The 21,192-nt window shown below is 38.5% G+C and overlaps 1 protein-coding gene across 1 annotated transcript; it reads right to left on the bottom strand.

Moving 5' to 3' along the window:
- Positions 1–9,011: 9,011 nt before the first annotated feature.
- Positions 9,012–18,260, bottom strand: LOC124248312 (olfactory receptor 1361-like). The gene is made up of 2 exons (XM_046678214.1): positions 17,756–18,260; positions 9,012–10,000 (listed from the first exon to the last, which is right to left on the bottom strand). The coding sequence occupies exons 1-2, from the start codon at positions 18,258–18,260 to the stop codon at positions 9,012–9,014; spliced, it is 1,494 nt and encodes a 497-aa protein (XP_046534170.1).
- Positions 18,261–21,192: the final 2,932 nt, after the last annotated feature.

Raw genomic sequence — 21,192 nt, 5'->3', positions numbered from 1 at the left:
TAAAAGTTTTAGCCATATTTACTGAGCACTCACTGTAAACCAGGAACTGTTCTAAGAGCTTTATGTATGTGTTTTTATTTGGTGATCGCAGCAATTCTGTGATATAGGTATTATTATTTCCGTTTTATAGATGAGGAAATTGAAAATCAGAGGGGTTTGTGACATGCTCAATGTCACCGAGTTGGTGAGTTCTAGAACTGGAATTTCAATTCAGTTCCATCTGACCTCAATGCCTATGCTCTTAACCACTGTGCTATGCCACCTCTTAAGTTTCCCGTAACTATTTCAGTTCCTACTTTTCTCTTTGTTTCTTCCTTTTTCATTGTGGTATCTTGTGCATTTGGCCACTGATCAGTGTCTATCATATTTTTTCTAGTTTAATCCTCATTATAGAAGTAGAGAGTAGATATTATCATTCCCATTTTGAGATCATGAAATTAAGGACTGGAGGGATGAATTAACTCCCGCAAGGTCACAGAGCATAGGGTTGGAGCCAGGTTGATCACAGATCTTGCTAACTCAGAAGCGATGCTCTTTCTATCCCACCTCACCCATTTAACACCCATGTTTCATTTTCTTACTGTCCCTGGCACTCCTTGTTAGTCTGTCCTTGTAATTGGACTCTCCAAATCAAATCAAGTGGCCCTGAGTTTATGGTTAGGAAACATGGGATGTCTCTTTTTAGTTCTTCTCAGGGAAGGCCTAAGAAGGGACTGAGCTCTACTCGACAATTAGCAGGCTACGGTTGTTACCGATATCCATATAGCTTCCGTGACAAGGCTGTCCATAAGGCTAGAGAAGGCCCTATGAGTGGTTGGAGGGTGAGTTTCTTGGAACCTCAGAGTCCTCCTAGTCTTCCTCGGAACTGGCAGAGATGATCCTGCCTGACTCAAGTGCAGCATATGAGCATATCATCTCCATGTGGGCAGGGGGAAAAATGTGTTGTGGAGTGAGGGGGTGGGAAGCTAAGAATAGGGAGCTACTAGAGAAGAATCTTGCTTTGTATAAGGATGTGGACAGAGAAAAAGCAGTATGGTTCGTGGGAATGGGTCTTGACCCAGGAATTGGAATATTTGGGCTTTGGTCCCAAGTCTGCCATGAAAATTTTCTCTGAGTCCTTAGGAAAATCACTCTTGGGGACCTCAGTTTCTTCACCTGGGAAATGAGAAGAAGAATACTGACTTTCAATCCAAATGCTTTGTAAAAAGCAGAAGAGACTATGGACATAAAAACTTTTTTACTAATCCTATGAAACAGTGAGAAGTTGTTTGTTTTAACTTCCTGCAGGATCTTGAGTACTTGGGTTCTCTATCACACAATAGGTCCCTGTAACTTCTGGCAGTTTGATCCATAGACTTCCCTGATAATAGAGTTGCCCCTCATTCCAAAGTGACCCTTGTAAATAGAGGAGGCACTTGGATAACATGACTTGGTCTATTCTCTGCGTTTCTCTGTTTGATCATTAATTCCCAGCAGTGGAAAGAAAAGCTGGGGTCTGTTGTTAAGAAAAGACAAACAACTGATTTTTTATCATCCTCTAAAGTTACCAATTTTTTTTTGTGTTTTTGTATAAAGATGAGATACCTCATGATTCATACTGATACTTCTAATTTAATGTTAACTTGTATCTTATTTCTTCCACATTGAGAATCCCTGTTCTCAAAGATGCTGGAAATAATAGAATATACCATAAATATTCAGTTGTTTTTTCAACAGTGTACACTCTAGAGTCTCAAAATATCAATCAAAATGTCCAGGGGCTGATTTTTGGATCATCCAACCCTCGTAACCCGTAATACCTCCCCAACTGATTGAAGCTGTCTGCAATTCCATCAGATATGTTGTCTTGGGCTCAGGAAAATTTACCTAAAAGGAAATACTCTTTATTTAAATTATTCATTCTTTTTTTGTGGCTCGATTTTAGTAAGAGGAGGGAAGAGAGTCCTTGAAGATACAGCACATCTGAGGATGGCATATGGAAGAGGCACTATGAAGGGAAAGAAAAGGAAAAAGAAGACTTACAGAGTCAAAGACAAACTTCACAATTTGTTCAATATTGTGCAAAGGATCAAATTTGAGACGGATGTTCCTCCCTCCAGAAATTACTGAGAGTGTGTAGGAATTTTCTGAGGTGGTCAGAAACTGCTATGTGGTGTGCAGCCCTAAATGAAGATACTCACCTTACTGTGGACCCCTGACTGGACTGGAATGGGCTGAACTTGGCACTTCCATCCTTCCTTAGGCACCACGTGTGGTCATGTCTTGTTTTGACAGCAGCTCAGAGCTGTACACTCAAGGAAGACAGAGGAAATTGCCCAGCACAGAAAGAAATGCATCAGGCAGAATTTAAAGGGAAAGAACAACCAGACCCTTGGGAGTGGTTCTGCTTGTCAGCAACAGGAAGGCATGTCTGAGAAAGGTGCTTGGAGGTTTTATCATGTGCTTCCTCAAGAATTCCAAGGTTCTCACTAGCACGGAGTCCTAAGTGTATCATTGTCCAAACTTCGTGCCTTCTCTGGGGAGTGGAGCCCATGGGGCAGTGCTTCCAATGTTAGTATTAGTGGCTGTGGCTTGGCCGCTCAGCAGATCCCAGGAGGATGGCCAGGACCTGGGAGATCAGCCTGGACATGTGTTCTCTGATGTGTGCTCCAAAATTTGACTCTGAGAAGAAAGTCCACAAAAACTTAGATACAGTTAAGGCATGAATGGGGCATCTCCCTGGCCTGAGTTCTTGAAGATGAAGCCTCTTGTTTTACATCTATTTTAAGTGATACACATTTGCTTTTTATTGAGATATAATTGACATATAACATTATATTAGTTTTAAATGTAAAACATAATGATTCTATATTTGTATATATTGAGAAATGATCGCCACAATAGATCTAATTAATATCCATTGCCACACATAGTTACCAATTTTTTTTCTTGTCATGAGAACTTTCAAGATCTACTCTCTTAGCAACTTTCAGATATACAAAATTATTAATTTTATATTAGTAGTTAAGAATTATTAACTGTAGTTACGTTAACTATAGTTTTACATTTCTTTTCAGTGATACGACCTTATTTTTAAAAATGCTTAGCAGTAAAACATGTATCAAGTGAAGAATGAGAGTGTTTCTTACCCTCTGCATTCCTCTCGAGGTGTAATCACTGTTAATGTTTTGACTTGTACCCATTCAGAAACATTTCTCTATGTACATATGTATATGTACAACTTTGTTTTTACAAAAATGTTATCATTTGTTCTGGAGCTTTGTTTCTGTTATCAATATATCATGGACCTCCTATGTCACCACCAGACCTACATCATTATTTTAAAAGTATTTCATAGAATATTAGACGTACCACAAGTTATAAATATTTCCCTACTCATGCCACAGGCTTATCTCCTTTTATTTTGACTATTACAAAAGCAGTGCTACATGGATATTCTTTTACAGGCATCTTTGTTTACAAATATTTTTCTAGAAATGGAAGTGTATGTGCATTGTCAATTTCAATCAGTACCACCAGATTGTCCTTCAAAAAGTTTGAACCAATTTATACAGCCTCCAAGTGCATATGAGAGTGTGCTTTCCCACACAGCCTAACAGCACTGTTTGAAAACTCTTTCCCAAAAGAAACAATACTTTGTGATAGTTTTCCTTTTTATTTTCCTAATTGCTGGGGGCAATTTTTCATATTTTGTGACCATTTTAGTTTTTCTTCTTTGAATTTTCCAACTATATCTTTGTGCATTTTTTCTACGTAGTTCCTGTGTTTTCATTATTGATTTGTAGGGGTTATGATGTGTTTAAGAAATATTCTCTTATTTTTTCCTTCTTGATCTGACTCATAACTCTCTGTCTTCAGTATCCAGCTTGGAGGGACATTTTCTCTTTTACTTATGATCCGTTCATTCTGGAAACGTAAATCATTAGTCTCCCTAGAAAGGGAGATAGGATGTTTCTTATCAGCTCTCATAACTGTCAGCTTTTAAAGATTTGAAACTCACACAGACACAGATATCATTGAATGCACATACTTGGCAATAATAATAGGTTATCAATGTTGAGTGTTTACTGTGTGTTAGGCATTCTGTTTAAAGCGCTTGAATGCTTTTACGTCATTTAATCCTCACGGTAACCATATGAGTTGCCCTCATGTTTGTTGCAGCATTAGTCATGGTAGCCAACATATGGAAACAACCTACGTGTTTGTTGACAGATGAATGGGTAAAAATAGTGTGGTATACATACACAATGGAATATTACTCAGCCGTGAAAAAGAAAGAAAGTGTGCTATTTGTGATAACATGGATGAACCTTGAGGGTATTATGCTAAGTGAAATGTCAGACAAAGAAGACAAATTCTGTATGATCTCACTTAGAATGGAATCTAAAAAAGTCAAATTCATAGAAACAAAGAGTAGATTGGTGGTTTCCAGGGGCTGAGGGGTGAGTGAAATGGGGAGAGGCTGGTCGAAAGAGATATATTTCCAGTTATAAGATGAGTAATTTCTGGAGATATAATGTACAGCTGGTGACTGTAGTTAACAATCCTGTATTGTGTATTTTAAAGTTGCTAAGGGTGTGGATCTTAAACGTTCTCACCTCACCCACACAAAGTAATTATGCGAGGTGATGAATGTGTTAAGTAACCTCACATGGTAATTATTTCACCATGTATACATATATCAAGTCATCTAGTCCTACGCCTTAAACTTACACAACATTGTATGTCAATTATATCTCAACAAAGCTGGAAAACATAGAAATTTAAAAAACAGGTAAATCCAAACTATAGTGTTTAGGCACACATGTATATATGGTAGAAAAGAAAGTAATTAATAGAGAAAGTCAGAATAGTCATTACTTTTATGGGAGAGAGAGGAGTAGCAACTTGATAGAGGCACAAAGGCAGTTTCTGGAATGCCAGCAATGATCTACTTCTTGAATGAGTGGTAGATACTTAGGTGTTTGCTTTCTTGTAAGTCATCAAAGTGTGAAAATAAAAATCAGAAATTAAAATAATTTTTTAAAAATTTCAAAAAAATCAGCATTCCAAATAGAACTCATTCATTTATTCATATTTATTTCTTCATTCATTCATTTATTTAGCTAAATCCCATGGATTCAGGAGATGCTGTAGTGAATAGGACAGAATTCCTGCTTTCATAGACCTTATAACAAAATATGAAAGATGTTATACACTAGAGTACAAGCCCACGAATTCAGAGGCAAGGTATGTTTTGTTCTTTATGATACCTCCAGGATCTAGCAGAATGTCAGTTACATAATAGGAACTTACTAAATAGTTGTAGAATGAATGGAAGAATAAAGTAAATAGTTTCTTAGGCAATTATTTATTGAAATATCGTTGAGATAAGTGCATTGAAAGGGAAATACAGGGAGTTTAGAAAATGTAAATTACAAATATCTAAACTAACCTTCCTGAGGAAGCGATGTTTCACCTGAGATCTAAAGAACTAGTGGCAGTTAGGGAGAAGACAAGGAGGAGAAAGCATTTCAGGCAGAAGGAATTTGGGGGAACACAAACATTCAGACCATAGCAGAACTTGATCCAAATTATTATGCAGAAGTAAGGTTGTTGCTACTTAATGGGGGCAGGGAGGTGTAGGTCTGGAACACATAGGATTCACTAGGACACCACCTGGTACTTCCATGCCTGGTGGTGATAACTGTGAAGGGCTGTAGTGAATTAGACCTATCATGAGCAGAGAATCCTGATTCCAGTTGTTCATCTGAGGATCCAACGCTGTGACACAGGACAGGTACAGAGTTGCTCAGTGATAAAAAAAAATATATATATATATATATAAAGAAGAATGCAGAGCATCTGTTAAGAGTGATTCATTGTTAGGTAAATTCTTATAAACGATGTGACATAATCGGTAATAAGGCATATGTGCTTTTGAGTTACGGTACTCAGCTGAGGCTTTCAGGGATGTCATGTCCACACAATCTCTGCTTGAAATGCTTAGGGAAGATGTGATTTACTACCCTGGAGGTAAGAGAAACAACTCTTTTATTGGGGGATCCCCAGCATTACTGGAATTCAGATCTACTTCAATCTGTGGTTTCCTCTGTCAAAAAATATCACAAAGATCTTTGGAATTACAATAGTGTTCTGCAACAACAGAGAACTGTGCCAAACACAGCTAACAAGAGCATGTCAACCAGAGTCTGAGAACCTAAAGTCTGATTGAAGTATGCCTATCAACCTAGACCAGCAGAGCTACTAAACAAGAATAGGGGAGATAGATATATGACTGATAGAGGCGGGAGACATATCAATTACAACCTTGGGGCAAACTGTAGTCGTGGAGACTACCACTTGTCTTACTAACCCTCCTATTGTCTTTTTTGAAAGAGAAATTGTGACCAGCAACTATTTTAAAGAAGCAATGACAGAGTGTAGTGAACGTAATGTAGGGCATGAGAGGGTCTGAGTGGTGTAAGGGGTAAATTGTAGTAGATGCTGTTGTTGCCCCGTTCCTAGACTCTCAAATCTCATCATTGTAGTAACACTGCCAGGATGTAGGTGAATTTCTCCCATACTCTTTCAGATGCCAGCATCTCCATCTCTGTCTGAGAGTTATCTCTGGCAGCTGGAGGTGTCCCTGTGGGTCCCTTGAGCTCCAGATATACATGAACAGCAGGGAAGAAGGCCTAAGTAATCAATGCTTCCTGGGAGCAGCCTTCAACCTCAGCTGATGGGAGCTGGGTGGGAAAACTTAGAAGTGTGTGTTTTGCACTGGTCCCAGAGTTCCTCAGCCATATTAAGCTCCGATTATTCATAGTGATAACTCACTTGATAGTGTCCCTTTATTGCCTACCTTCCCTTTCCTGTCTGGGTTCCTAATTCCCTCCTGGTGTTCCTGGGGTCATCTCCCAAAGTAACTGCTTGCATTCAAACCCATGTCACAGGGCCTGTCTCTGAGTGAACCCAAACCAAGACATATTTCAATATTATGGCTTAAAAACACCTTTTGAAGGTCTATCTCTCTTAGTGAGAACTGGGCCAGGACCTTTGGAACCTCTCATTTCATGGTGGATGCTATTTGGCCATAAAATAGCTTAAGAATATGCTTGCCAAATTCCAGATGTCTAATTTTTAGTGAATGCAAAGAGCGACAACCATTAGAAAGCATATGATTTAATCGACTGATTAATCAGCAAGGGGGAGGGGTCAAGCTAACAAGACCCACAATAACGACAAGAAAAAGGATGTGAACAACAGCAGCAGCACAACAACAAAGCAGAATCATTTTTTTGAGTCCCTCCCATGACTCAGGTGTCACGACAAGCATGCTAGTTACATTTTCCAAGTTATTTAACTTTTTTTGGAAATTATAAAAACTTATATTATTACTTTCTTATTACAGACAAGGAGACTCAGAGAGGTTAAATAACTTACTCTGGAGTCACTCAGCTCCTAAGTGCTGGAGCCGTGATTTTCAGATTGTTGGGAGTGTTTCAGGGAGCCCAATGAACAATCCCACTTTCCCAGTTGAGTTCTTAATCAATTGATGAATAAGATAAGGACAAAGACAGATGGGTGCCAAACTTCCACTTTCCTCCTGATAATGTCTAAGTTGGAGACACAACTTGGAGTGAGAATCTCAATGATTTCCTAACCAGTTCCAGAAGTAGGTAGTGCTGGATTAGGGAGGGCCTACCAAGTGTGTGTGAGTGGCTGCTTTGCTCTTGGTTGTACACAGCAGGTCTCCCTGTAAGCGAGCCAGTTCTCAAGAAGACACAGGGAGAGTCTAGGTGGAGCATGCCCAAATGAATCAGTTAGGTGTTCGGGGCAGAATAAGGGAGAAAACTAGGATGGTTGTCACACTAATTGGGTTTCTTTCAGTTCAAAGAAAAGATCAAGCCTGGTAGAGAAACATTCCTCCCAACACTAGCATGATCTTCTACCTATGTTAAATCAGCATTTGGAGACCCATGTGATGCAAATTATGGAGCAATTAAATAATTACTGAAAGAATTCTCCTTAAAGAATTTTCCACCTCCACATTCAGAGATCTCCAAAATATATACCAGAGAAAGTAACCACCTTGAAGATTCTTGATAAAAGATAAGAAGACTGTAAATAGTGCTTCCACAAGTGTGAGTGATTAGGGTTGTCCTAATAAAGAGAGAGAAAGCAAGCCCTGAGATTGATTAGGATAATAATGGAATGAGAAGACTTAGATTCATTAGATGTTTATGGAGCACTTACTGTGAACCACGTATGTTCACATATTATTCAGAGTAATCCTATGATGATACTTTTTATTTTAGAAATAAAGAAAACAGAACTCATAGAGAAAGAATGTTCCTCAAGTCACCTAATGTGAAAGTGGTAGACTTGGTTCTGACTTGTAACTTCTGATTTTAAGTCTTGAGTTCTTATCACTAAAACACTAAATATTATTAGAACTGGGTATATGGGTGTTGGGGCATAGACTAACATAATTCAATCATTTCATTTTATAACTGGGGAAGCCAAAGCTCAGAGACATTAAGTGATCATACAGCAGTCACATAGTTCATTAGTGGCAAAGCCAGCACTGGAACCCAGGACTTGAAGCCCCACTCTTACTCTTCTATAGAACACTGTCTGTTGAAGTGTAGAGTATCAGATTATTTCCTCGGTATTTCATTCTACTAGACATAAGGGATCCTATATTTTTGGGATAGAGATATCTTTCATAATTCCTTTATAATTTGAGCTAAACAAAAATTGAGACTTTCATTTTCATTTTATATGTATACAAGACCCCCACCTGTGAGCTTCTCTTAGGCATCCAGTGAGAATAAGTGAGAAACATTCTGAGAGTGGGTAGTAAACTACTCAGGGCATGGGCACTTCATGAAGATGCTAAGAGGTTGCTTATATCACTGGTTCCCTCCCTGTCCTAGATGTCAATCTATTCTTTGGAATATAAACATGAGAAAAGAAGTCTCAGGTTCAGGGAAGCTACAGCAGCTGGGCTCTCAAAGGGCCAATTTTCAACTCTCAGCTCTGAGTCCTGAAGACAGGACCCTAAGGTCCTGAGAAAGAGTGTCAGAATGTTTTCTTCTCAGTAGTTTTCCCAGCGCCTCTTTCATGTCCCTGTTTCTCAAGCTGTAGATGAAGGGGTTCAGCATGGGGGTCACCACTGTATACATTACTGAGAAGAATCTGTCCTTTCCACCCGAGGAGGATGATGGAGGACACAAATAGACCCCAATAGCTGTGCTGTAAAACAGAGAGACCACAGAGAGGTGGGAGGTGCAGTTAGAGAAGGCCCTTTGCTTACCTTTTGGGGAATCAATTCTCAGGATAGCCAATGCAATGTAAAAGTAAGACATAAGGATGCAGACAAAGGGTCCAATTAACAATGTTCCTGCCACAAGGATGAGCATCAGGTCATTGACATAAGTACTGGAGCAGGCCAGCTTCAGGAGTGGGACCAGATCACAGAAGAAGTGGGGGATGATATTGGGGCCACAGAAGGAGAGCCTGGTCACTAGGAGAGTATGCACTAGGGCATGGAAGGTAGTGACCAGCCATGACCCAGCCACCAACAGGACACAGCGTTGGTAGTTCATGGTCATGGTGTATTGGAGGGGGTAGCTGATGGCCATATAGCGATCAAGTGCCATCACAGCCAAGAGAAAATTGTCCAGATCTGCAAATAGGCCAAAGAAATAGAGCTGTGTCAGGCACCCACCATAAGAAATCAGTTTACTTCCTGAGCCAATATTGTCTAACATCTTGGGAATTACTGTAGAGATGAAACCAATGTCAGAGAAGGACAGGTTGGCCAGAAAAAGGTACATGGGAGTGTGTAGGTGCGCATCAGAGCCAATGGCCAGGATAATGAACAGGTTTCCCACCACGGTGACCAGGTACATGCCTAAAAAGAGCACAAACAGGACAGGTTGCTGCTTTGGCCACTCAGAGAGGCCCACGAGAAGAAATTCATAGGTGCTGGTCTGGTTTCTTCCATCCATGTCTGGAATTCCATATGAAATAAATTTTATTACAATAAAAATAGCAGAAAAGTAAAATAATGCTGTGTTGAAATTACTTCGAACCCATTTAAAAAAATTCTGTTTTGGTAAAGCATGAATTTATAATTATGCATGTTAAAAAAACCTGTTTGGATCAGACTATTTGTAAAGATATAAACTGATGTCAGTACTCGATCAGATATCTAAGGCTCCTTCAAACCATTTCAGCTACCCCCATGGAATGTGGCAGGTACTATGTAAAAGTGTGCTCTGCGTTGCACACATTCTATTGGTAGACACTGTTTTTTTTCACTGAATAATAATATAATTAAGTAAATAAAGTTTTACTTAATTAAAAATTAAAGTTAAATTAATATTATGTAATAATATGTAATAATTATTATTATAAATAGAATGTTATATGATTAAAAACTTTTTTAAGGTAAAATGTCAGAACATGTATTTTATGATTCCATTTTGGTAAAATTAAAATGTAAATGTTTGTATATGAGTAAGAACACTGTCTGAAGGAACGTGTGCTAAAGGTCAATAGTAGTTACTTCTGGGAAGTGAATGTGGGTTGGAAGGTTGTGGGTGCCAACTTCTTGCATTACTCAGATTTTTGCCGGCACATATTATCTTTGTAATTAAAAGACTATTTTTAAAGTCTGATGGATGTGACTGGTTGAATTAATCCAACCGACCATCCAGAAGCCAACATGGAGATTTCGGGAGACCCAAGTTAACCACAGTGTAATCTCTGACAAGCAAGTAGGAGGACAAAAATCAAATGCCTTTGACCCTGTTTGAACAAAAAAAAGTTATGGATCAAGATTTTTCACCATATCCACTGCATTTAGGCCCCTTTTAATGTTCCTAGGTTTCCCAAAGAAAAGGCTGTAGGAAGTGCATAAAATACTGCTCCAACTTCCCCCCACATGGTTTGTAATTACTTGTGCTTTTTCTCTGACAACATTGGTGCTCTCCCTTACAGGGGCTTCTCCACCTAGTTTGGAACCTCTTCTTCCGGCCCTGGGATTTAAAAACCTGAGTTTTAGACTATCTATTCCAGTTCCTGGGCCCTTTTTGCTCTAAAAAGTCCTCCTTATATTTATTTATTAGATTCATATATTGCAAACCTGATTAGAAGGCGTCAAATCCTTAGTTTGCCCTCAAAACTACAATTCAATTTATTTCTAGAACTTTTATGGAAGAGGAGGTCTTGAGACCTGAATATATTTATTTTCCATAGCAGCCATAGGCAGGATACCCTGGAAATCTCGTAAGTGGGTAATACTGAACATTAAGTTAATCCAACCCATGGCCCTGGCTCTGACTCAATGAAAAAGTCAGAGGAATAATAATAGCCGACACTGGCTGAGCACTAGCCATGTGCCAGCCACTGGATTCTCTTAGGTGACAACCCCGTGCAGCAGTGCCATGATTAGCTTTATTTTAAAGATGTGGAAACTGAGGCTCGGGGCAGTTAAGAAGCTTGCCGAAGGTCACACATTTAGGATTTGAAGTAAAATTTGTCTTAGTCAAAAGCCTAAGTTCTTAGTTCTGCTATGCCGCTTTCAGTATTCACCAAACCACTTTTTCTGATCTAGTTCAGCATCCTGCACATTTCAATAAGGAGAAAGTTCACCCTCAGAGAACTCATTCCTTCCTTCATTCACTCACCCCATCATTATTGACATATAATTGAAAAATAAAAATTGTATGTGTTTAAGGTGTACAGTGTGAAGTTTTAATATTACACACATTGTAAAATGGTTACCACAATCAAATGAACACACCCGTCACCTTGTGAAGTTTAAATATCCATTCAATTTGGCAGTTACACTTCTCACGGCAAATGAGGATATTAAAATTTTTGGCTTATGGATCAATCTTTTGTGTGTGACTGAGGTGAATCAGTCTGCTTCAATCCAATCCAATGCTTGGATAAGACCCAGTTTCTATATTCACAAAGCTAATGACCTTGGACCATGGTTTTTACTGAGAGATCCAGACTCTTTGCTTTCTGGTATCTCTATCTTCTCTACCCCCCAAGCAACTGCGTCCAGATTCAGGAGCTTAGCAAATGGCAGGAAGTACAGAGATATATTTTGTTATATTTGTTCAATTTTATCACCTTTACAGTAAGAGTGAGAAATAAATGTACATTAATTCCAGTTGGCTCTTTTCTTGTTCAAAGGCTTTAGGAATCTCATTATTTAATAGAAACATACAGCCCGCTATAAACAGTTACACTGGTTCCAAATGTAAAATGTACAAAAATGAATTAGTTTATTCTGGGCAAATAAACTAATAAAACTTGAAATAAGTGACTTCGGGAAAAAGATGTGTCCTTTGGTTTCAACTTTATTGTTATGACAGGTGATCTAACACCCTGGCCAGTGTATCTAAGCTGGAGGAGTATATCACCACTACGTGGGGAGCATTTCCTGTATCCTCCTCAAAATCTAATCCCCACTGTCTCTAGACACTTAAAACCACTGCATTAGACTCATTTATTTCTGAGGAGAATATTTAGGTTGCATAGAGTAAAGGAAAAAAAATGTTTAGTTTGCACTAAGAAAATCTTGATTCACCTTATGTAACAAACCTAAAATATGGCTCTGAATAATTCATTTAACTCCTCTGAACCTTAGCTTCCATCTCTGTAAAGGATAACTGAATCTATGTCATAGGCTGTTGTGATGTTCCTTATCGCCATCAGGAGAATGTCCAAGCTGTTTCTTATCATGACATAATCAGCCCCTCAGGATTCTGTCTCCATCTGTCTATCCAAGGACACTTCCCCTTCCTGCCATGCCACCCACATTCTCACCCATGAAACCGTTGACAGTCCTCAAACAACTCATCATGTCCTGCCTGCATGCTTTTGCTACTTATCTATTCCACCTTTCTGGAAGTTTTCCTCCTTCTCCCCAGCCATCAAGAGCTCAGGTGTCAATAGCTGAAAATATTTTACATCCTCCTGTGGGAGTTCATTGCCTTATCCTCTGTGCTCCCATAGCCTTTTATATGGGTCTCTGGTAGAACACTTGACATATTGCCTTATGATTAATTGCTTATCCCTATTAGACTCTATGTCCCTCAATGCTAGGGACTCATTTTTCATCTTGTTTTTCTTAGTATATACTTGGTAATCATCTATTGAATAAAATAGTGGACAAATAGGCAATAAAGTGATTTTTAAAGCTATGATGAAACTGTATGATATTATTATTTAGCCACTAGCATTGCCTTTACTTATAGAGATAGTTAATAAAACAGATGACCCTTACGTGAAGATCTTAAGTTGCCTATGATGCATTTTAGTACAGAGAAGGTGTTCAAAATTGTTTCTGAAAATGAAAAGAAGTATTGTGGATGTTGAATTAGTAAGTCTAATAAACTGAATATTTTCACAAACACTGAATGCATGGGTTGTTTATATTGTACATTTGGACTAAATATTGTTTTGTTTTAATTTAAACAGAAAGCAGGGGAAATTAATGCTTGCCATTCAGATTTAATATAAGCAGATCTGCTCAGGGGTCTGAATCTGTTCCTTTGTGCCCCTTCTCAATGCTTAGAAATAATCCCCGAAATCTCTTGCTTTTCTATATTTAAAAAAATCCAACCTGACCTGATATGCTCCATCCACACGTCAAGCCCCTCTCAGGAGTATATGGTGATTTCAGGAAACTGTGATTTCAGGGTTCAGGGGGTTAGGTTTGTAACCTGAAGAAATAGTTCTCTGGATCAAAGCTACCAAGCCACTCTACACTTTAGGGACGAAAGGATGTTAAGCCATCTAACACAACTCTTTATTTTATGAATGAGAAAACAGAATCTCAAAGAGCTGCTGTAATCGGTCCAAGTTCAGCACTACAACTGATACCAAAAACAGGATTCCTGAACCTATTTTCAGTGGACCATTTTGCTTCTCTTGACTGACTGAGAAGAGGTAAGTGTGGCCAATGACTTACGGTCAGTCTTGAGTTGGGTCAAGAGGTGCTCCTCATTTCTTCATGTTAAGGTAGAAGTTTGACTCTTCTCCTCTCATTTCTCACTTGTCAAGAGTAGAGAAGCCGTATTTTAAGGTCAGATGAAAAGACAGCATCTTACCTGCTATTTAAGACAGAAGGGATCACTGGTACATGGACCCCTCATCTGCTCTTAGGAAGGAGAAATGAGAACAGGCCATCTCAGATGTTGAGTCAGCCAGACTGACTAGGAATCCAGGAAAAAAGAGATTATCTACATGCAGTTTCTGGCACAATCCCCAGAGCTCCCTGTTGGAAGTTGCAGAGACGTCTGGGATTATCTGTCTCTAAAGTATTCATTTTGGGCAAAATCTTTGTTCATTGCCCAAGCCCAGTCCTCAAACTCTAAATGAACTTCTCTGTGACTTTGTGAAGTTTGCTTATCCCCTTGGACTTTGTCTTTCTCAGGTAAATAAGTCAGAAAACAAAACGTTCTCTCACAATAGAAATCTTAGCGTTAACACTTTTGTCATGCTAGGGTGTGTGAAGTTGTTTGTCATCGTTTTACTTTGCATTTTCCTGATCCTTAAGGATGTTGAGCATATTTTCATGCACTTACTGGCCATTCTTATATCTTCCATTTATGAAGAATCTGCCATTTTTATTGGATTGATTCTCTTTTGATAATGACATGTAGGAATTTTTAATTCATGTATTCTGGATATGAATCCTTCATCTGCTATATATAGTAAATATTTTCTCTAGTCTGTGAACTTGATTTTTTTAAAGTGTCTTTTGATAGACAGAAGATTTTAATTTAGATGAAGTCCAATTACACATTTTTTTCTTTTTTGGATAATATTTTATGTGGGCTGTTTATGAAATATATTTAACTCAAAGTTGTAAAGATAATCTTCAACATTTTCTTCTAGGAGCTTTAAAACTTAGATTTTACAGTATAAATTTTTTTTCAATTAACCAGGTAAATGTAGGTCTGTGTCTGGACTCTGTTATGTTTCAATAAATTATTGTCTATCTTCATGCAAATATTGCACTATTTTGCATATTGTAGCTTTAACTTTTGCATATTGTAGCTTTAGTAAGTTTAAAATCTCTTACTGTCCTTTTAATGTTTCTATTACTTTTGGTGATATCCTCTTTGCCATTTCTGAAAGTATGATTTTTGTTCTCTCCTTTAAACTCAATCCGTCTTGCTAGGGGTTTGTTAATTTTAGTAATCTTTTCAAAAGATCAGTTTTGAGGGGCTGGCCCCGTGGCCGAGTGGTTAAGTTCGCGCGCTCCGCTGCAGGCGGCCCAGTGTTTCGTTGGTTCGAATCCTGGGCGCAGACATGGCACTGCTTATCAGACCACGCTGAGGCAGCGTCCCACATGCCACAACTAGAAGAACCCACAACGAAGAATACACAACTGTGTACCGGGGGGCTTTGGGGAGAAAAAGGAAAAAATTAAATCTTTAAAAAAAAAAAAAAAGATCAGTTTTGGTTTAGTTGGTGTTTTCTCTATGATATACTTAATTTTATTTTATTGTTTTCCCATTTGTCTTTATTATTTTCTTCCTTCTATTTTCTGTGGGTTTAAATTCCTTTTATTTTCTTACCTACTTGATGCAGAAGCATATGCCTTTGATTTTTCACTTTTGTCTTTCATATGTATTTAAAGATAGAAGTTTTCTCTCAAACATTCTATTAGTTGCATCTTACAAATTTTGTATGTTATATTTTTATTACTGTCAGTTTTTAAATATTTTCTAATTTCATTGATATTTGTTATTTGGACTATTTAGAAATGTCTGTCTTTATTTCAAAATAATTGGTGATTTACTGTTTATTTTTGTTATTGTTCTGTTGAATTCCATTGTTCTTAAAGATCATACTTTGTGTTATTTCAATTCTTTGAAGTTTATTCAGACTATTGTGTAACCCATCATGTAGTCATTCTTGTTATATATTTCATGAGCAAAAAATAAAAGCATATCCTTCAGCTGTCAAGTGCATGGTCTATTGTGGTGAATGTTCCATGTGGGCCTGAAAGAAATGTATGTTTTGCCCTTGTTGCTTTTAGTGTTCAATAATTGCCAATTAGGTCAGGCTGGTTAATAGTGATGTAAAAATCTTCATATCCCTGTTGATTATCTACTTGTCGTGTCAGTTACCAAGAGAGAGATGTTAAAATCTCCAATCATGTATTTGTCTATATGGCCTTTTAGTTGTCAATTTTGGCTTCATGTGTTTTGGAGCTCAGTTTTTAGGTTCATACACATTTAGGGTTGTTTTGTCTTCTTTATTATCTCTGAAGAAGATATACATGTGGCCAATAAGTACATGAAAAGATGCTCAATATCATTAGTCACTAGAGAACTAAAAATCAAAACCACAATGAGACACCACTTCATACCTCTACGATGACAAAAATCAAAAAGAAGGACAATATCAAGTGTTGGTGAGGATGTGGAGAAGTTGGAACCCTTATACATACATGGTTAAAATGTAAAATTGTGTGGCTAATTTGGAAAACAGATTGGTAGTTCCTCAAAAGGTTAAATATAGAGTTACATATAACCCCACGAAGTTCAATCTTAGATATATATCAAATAGAAATGAAAAACTTGCACATAAATGTTCCTAGCAGGATTATTCATAATAGCGAAAAAAATTAGAAGCAATCCAATGTCTATCAACTGAGGAATGGATAAATAAAATGTAGTCAATCCATATAAGGAAATACTATCTGGCAATGAAAAGGAATGCAGTACTGATGCATGCTACAGCTTTTTAATTTAAGGATGACAGTTCTTACCAAGCTGTTTTATATGTTCAATGACAACCCAAACACCATAACAATAGTTTTGTTTTGTTTGTGTCAGGCAGAATCTATAATTTGAATGGAAATGCAAAGGGAAAATATAGTCAAGATAACTTTTATTAGGTCATTTGATTTATGAAAAAGACAGTACTTCAGTGGGGAAAGAATGCAATTTTTAGTAAATTCTTATGTTTCTATTGGATATCCATATGGGAAAAATTAATCTGGGTCCATGTCTTAAAACATACACAAAAGTCTCACAGGCTTGCAGTGAACATCACAGTGTTATGGAAGGGTTTAGAATTTCACTTAATACATACAGAAGCGTTAATACACAGAATTCAGAGAGCAAGTGGGGGAAAATACAAGAATTAAGTGAAGAAAAAGATGAGAGGAAACTTAAAATGAAACTGGGAGAAGAATGGTGTCAGTGATAAGAGTTGTCTAAGTTACAACTATTTTAAAGGACACGTATTTTATTGCCCCCATCAGTGCCCCTGACAGTGCAATTGAATTAGCGACACCAAGGGATGTTCTCGGTCCTGAAAATTTTCTGAAAAGCATGCTTCATATCCTTATTCCTCAGGCTGTAGATGAATGGGTTTAACATGGGTGTGACCACTATGTACATCAAAGAAGCAATCATGTCCTTATCTTTGGAGCTGCCTGATGAGGGGAAATAATAAACACCTGCAATTGTCCCATAGTATAAAAACACGACAAAGAGGTGGGAGCCACATGTAGACAAAGCTTTAGAGACTCTTTTTAAGGAGGAGAGCTTCAGGATGATGAGTGCCATGCGGATATATGAGCCTAAGATAACACTCAACGGCAGGATGAAGATCAATCCTCCTTCAGTGAGGATGAGAAGTTCATTGAGGGAGGTGTCTGAGCAGGAGGACTTGAGCACAACAGCAAGATCACAAAAGAAGTGGGGGATGGTAGTCCCTGCACAGAAGGATAACTGGTCAACGAAGAGGGTGTGCAACAGGGCTTGAGCACAAGAGGAGACCCAGCATCCAGCCACTAGGATGATACAGAGCTCATTCCTCATGATGGTGGTGTAGTGGAGAGGGTGACAGATGGCCACATATCTGTCATATGCCATCACTGCAAGAAGAAAGCTGTCAAGGCAACCAAAGAATATAAAGAAATAGACCTGTAAAATGCACTCTGCATATGTGATAGATTGACATTGAATCTGCATGTTTATCAGCATCTTAGGGACAGTGATAGATGAAAAGGAAATGTCAGAGAAGGCTAGATGGCTGAGGAAGAAGTACATGGGAGTGTGGAGGCAAGAGTCCAGCCTGATGAGCAGGATGATAAGCAGGTTCCCCAGCACTGTGGTCAGGTACATGCATAGAAATAAGGCAAAGAACAGGCCCTGCTGCTTTGGTGGGATGCGGAGCCCCAGGAGGAGGAACTCAGACACTCTGCTCTGGTTCTCAGGCCTCATATTGTGCTTTTAGATACTGGGGATAGAGAAGAGTTACAAATATTGGAAAAGATGATAGGGAAACATTCCATAATGTAATTTTCTGAGAAAACAATGAATTTTTAACCATATTCCTATTAATTTCTCACAGCTGTGGATGCACGCATATTCCCTCTATTGCAGTCTGGCTCCAGGAAAACATCACGCCCAAAATCAGCCAAGACCTCATTGCACAGAAGCAAGAGGGTGTTAACTGTTTTATTCAGCCATTATTTATTGAACATTGAGCCTGAAAACAGCCCTCTGCTAAGGACTGAGAATGCAGCAGTGGACAAGAAAAGCAAGATCATTCTCTTCTATGAGTATATTTTTAATGAGAAGACTGGGATAATTTGTGACTCTGAGACAGAGCTGCCTATAATAGTTCACTATGGCAGAAATAGTAGATGAGCCTCTGCAAACCAGTACCAGTTGTTTCCGCCTTAAAGTAACATGAGACTCCAGTGCTGAGGCGGTGTTGTTGGAGTGTTGTCACACTCCCCCTGTGAACCTGGCCAGGTCTCTTTGACCTACAGCTTTAAACTCATGGTCACTCTAGAAGTAGGCGGTCATCTAAAGCTGCTTGATGCCAGAATAGCTCCCAAAGCAGAATAGTCCACGAACTGTCTTTCAAAATAGTGGGGTACATTGTGGGGCTTATATTCTGTGCTGGGTACTATGCTAAGGGATTTACATGCATTTCCTAATTAAATCCATGAACAAGATAAAAATCTTCATTGCTGTGCTAAGAAGTAGTGTTGTCTTCCCATTGAAGCTGTCTGAAAATAGAAACATAAATGTTATAAATTCCATAGGCATACAACAGTAGCTGTCAGAGATGGAAATGCATACATATCCATATACATATAAGGGAATATATATATATATGTATATTTATATACACACATTTATGATGTGGATATATGCATACGTATATACATATAGATGGAATATATATAAAGATATATATTGTGTATAAATATTCCTGTATATATCAATATAGTCCTATATATATATAAACACACAAATATATATGGAATATTACATAGGACAATACATATATATAATTGCCATTTTCTGTAGGTTAAAAATGATCAAACATTGATTGCTTCATGTAGTTCAATCTAATATTATTGTGTAATCAGAACCCATGCTTTTAACTGGAGCTCTCTTGTTTCATTAGTTATGAGCACTAGACATTTTGCATTACTTTAGAGCTGCCAGGAAACTTCAGTTGTCCAAAATTTTCTTAGTGCCCTGCCCAGATAATTTCTTTCATTCATATCTGTCTATTTTCCAATTGACAGAAGGCTCTCACATACATTAACTTCTGTTCATGCCATAAACATTTATTGAGGATCTATAAGCTTTCATTAGAGATATGAAAACCAAGGCCAAAGAGCTACATAACTTTCCCAAGTTCTTTCTGCCATTTGCTGAGGGTTCTGCACTCTGACTTCATACAGCATGATGTCTAACGTTTCTTTGCCTGAGATGTTAGATGAAAGTGAAAAGTTACAAAACTCTGAGTGACTCAATCACGCTCACATGAATGAAAATGAGAGCAGACCCTTTCAGGAAACAGTCATTTGGGGCGTTGGTTATCTCATTGTTACTTCAGAAGGAGGTCACTTAAGGAAATATTTGAGGTCATAGGTGCAAATCACAATCCTCCAAACACACATACAAATATCACACACACATACACAAACACACACACACAAACTTTGCTGATTTGAGCATTCCAGTCACCTGTGACCAGTTCCCATCTTAAAGGAAGGATGGCCACTATGTGGTTCAGTTCATAAACACTCATATACATACATACAAGTCATAAATAACATGCAAGGTAAGACATACACAATACACAATAAGGTATCACCCACAAATACACTCACAATGCACCACTGACACACAGGCATGACACACCTGGCAAAACACACAACTCACATACCACATATACACAACTCATTACTATTTATATCACCAATAACACCCAAGACCACATACACAATTCAAAAATCTTGCAAGAAACATACACCAACAACACACATGCACACCCAGCCACACATTCACTACACCAAGAAGTGCACACACTCCCATTACTGAGAGATGTCCTTCACCCCTTTCTGACCCACACCCCTCCCGGGGAAGGTAATCAGCATGGGGCAGTTAAGCCTTTTCACATAGTCACAGTCATTAAACCACTAACAACCCATGCAAGTGGTAACATACACAATACAACATACAAAAGCAAACAATATACTTTCTTGCTCTCATACATGAGTGAGTCACCACACACATAGCTCACACATACACTAGCACACAGCTGGGCAAAGGTTTGAACACCCTCTGACCTGGGTTCCTTAATAAGGCTGGGCATCTTTTACTCCAGCAGCAGAGACAACAATCTCACTCCTGATGCTTACCTCTCATCTGCTCAGCTGTAATGCCCACCCAGTGGGAGAAATGCCCGTCATAACAACAGGAGTCAGATATTTAAGATTGAAGGCACGAATCAGGGGTTCCCAATCACACACTAGGAGGCTGATAACTTGGTCTACAGACACTAAAACAGAGCCCAGGTTGGGTCTAACTCAGGAAATGAATCAGGCTGTGAGTCAGATACCTAGTACACACACACACTCATGCAACTATCAAACAACACGAGCACAACCATACACAATACATGCAGACACACACCCATGAACACAAAGGCACGCAAACCCAGAAGCACACAGGTGGATCCGTCGTCAAGTGCAGATTTCTAGCTCCTTCTGACCTGTGCTCATTATTGATGAGTTCAGACACCTCTTCCAGACTGTTACTCAAATCCTCAGCTTCTCTTCATAATAAAGGAGGAGCCATGGTGGATTAATTGGCCAATTTCTCACTGCCGTTTGGGGATCTGTGG

The sequence above is a fragment of the Equus quagga genome, chromosome 1 (genome assembly GCF_021613505.1).
Source record: "Equus quagga isolate Etosha38 chromosome 1, UCLA_HA_Equagga_1.0, whole genome shotgun sequence".
NCBI lineage: Eukaryota > Metazoa > Chordata > Mammalia > Perissodactyla > Equidae > Equus > Equus quagga.
This window is presented reverse-complemented; position numbering and strand designations above follow the sequence as displayed.

What these genes read in the sequence shown, in the direction of transcription:
- LOC124248312 (XM_046678214.1), bottom strand. Translation starts at nt 18,260, where the DNA reads ATGAGGCCTGAGAACCAGAGCAGAGTGTCTGAGTTCCTCCTCCTGGGG. An exon ending in CGTTGACCAGTTATCCTTCT is followed by an intron (nt 10,001 to 17,755) that starts GTGCAGGGACTA and finishes ATGGAATTCCAG; the next exon opens with ACATGGATGGAAGAAACCAG.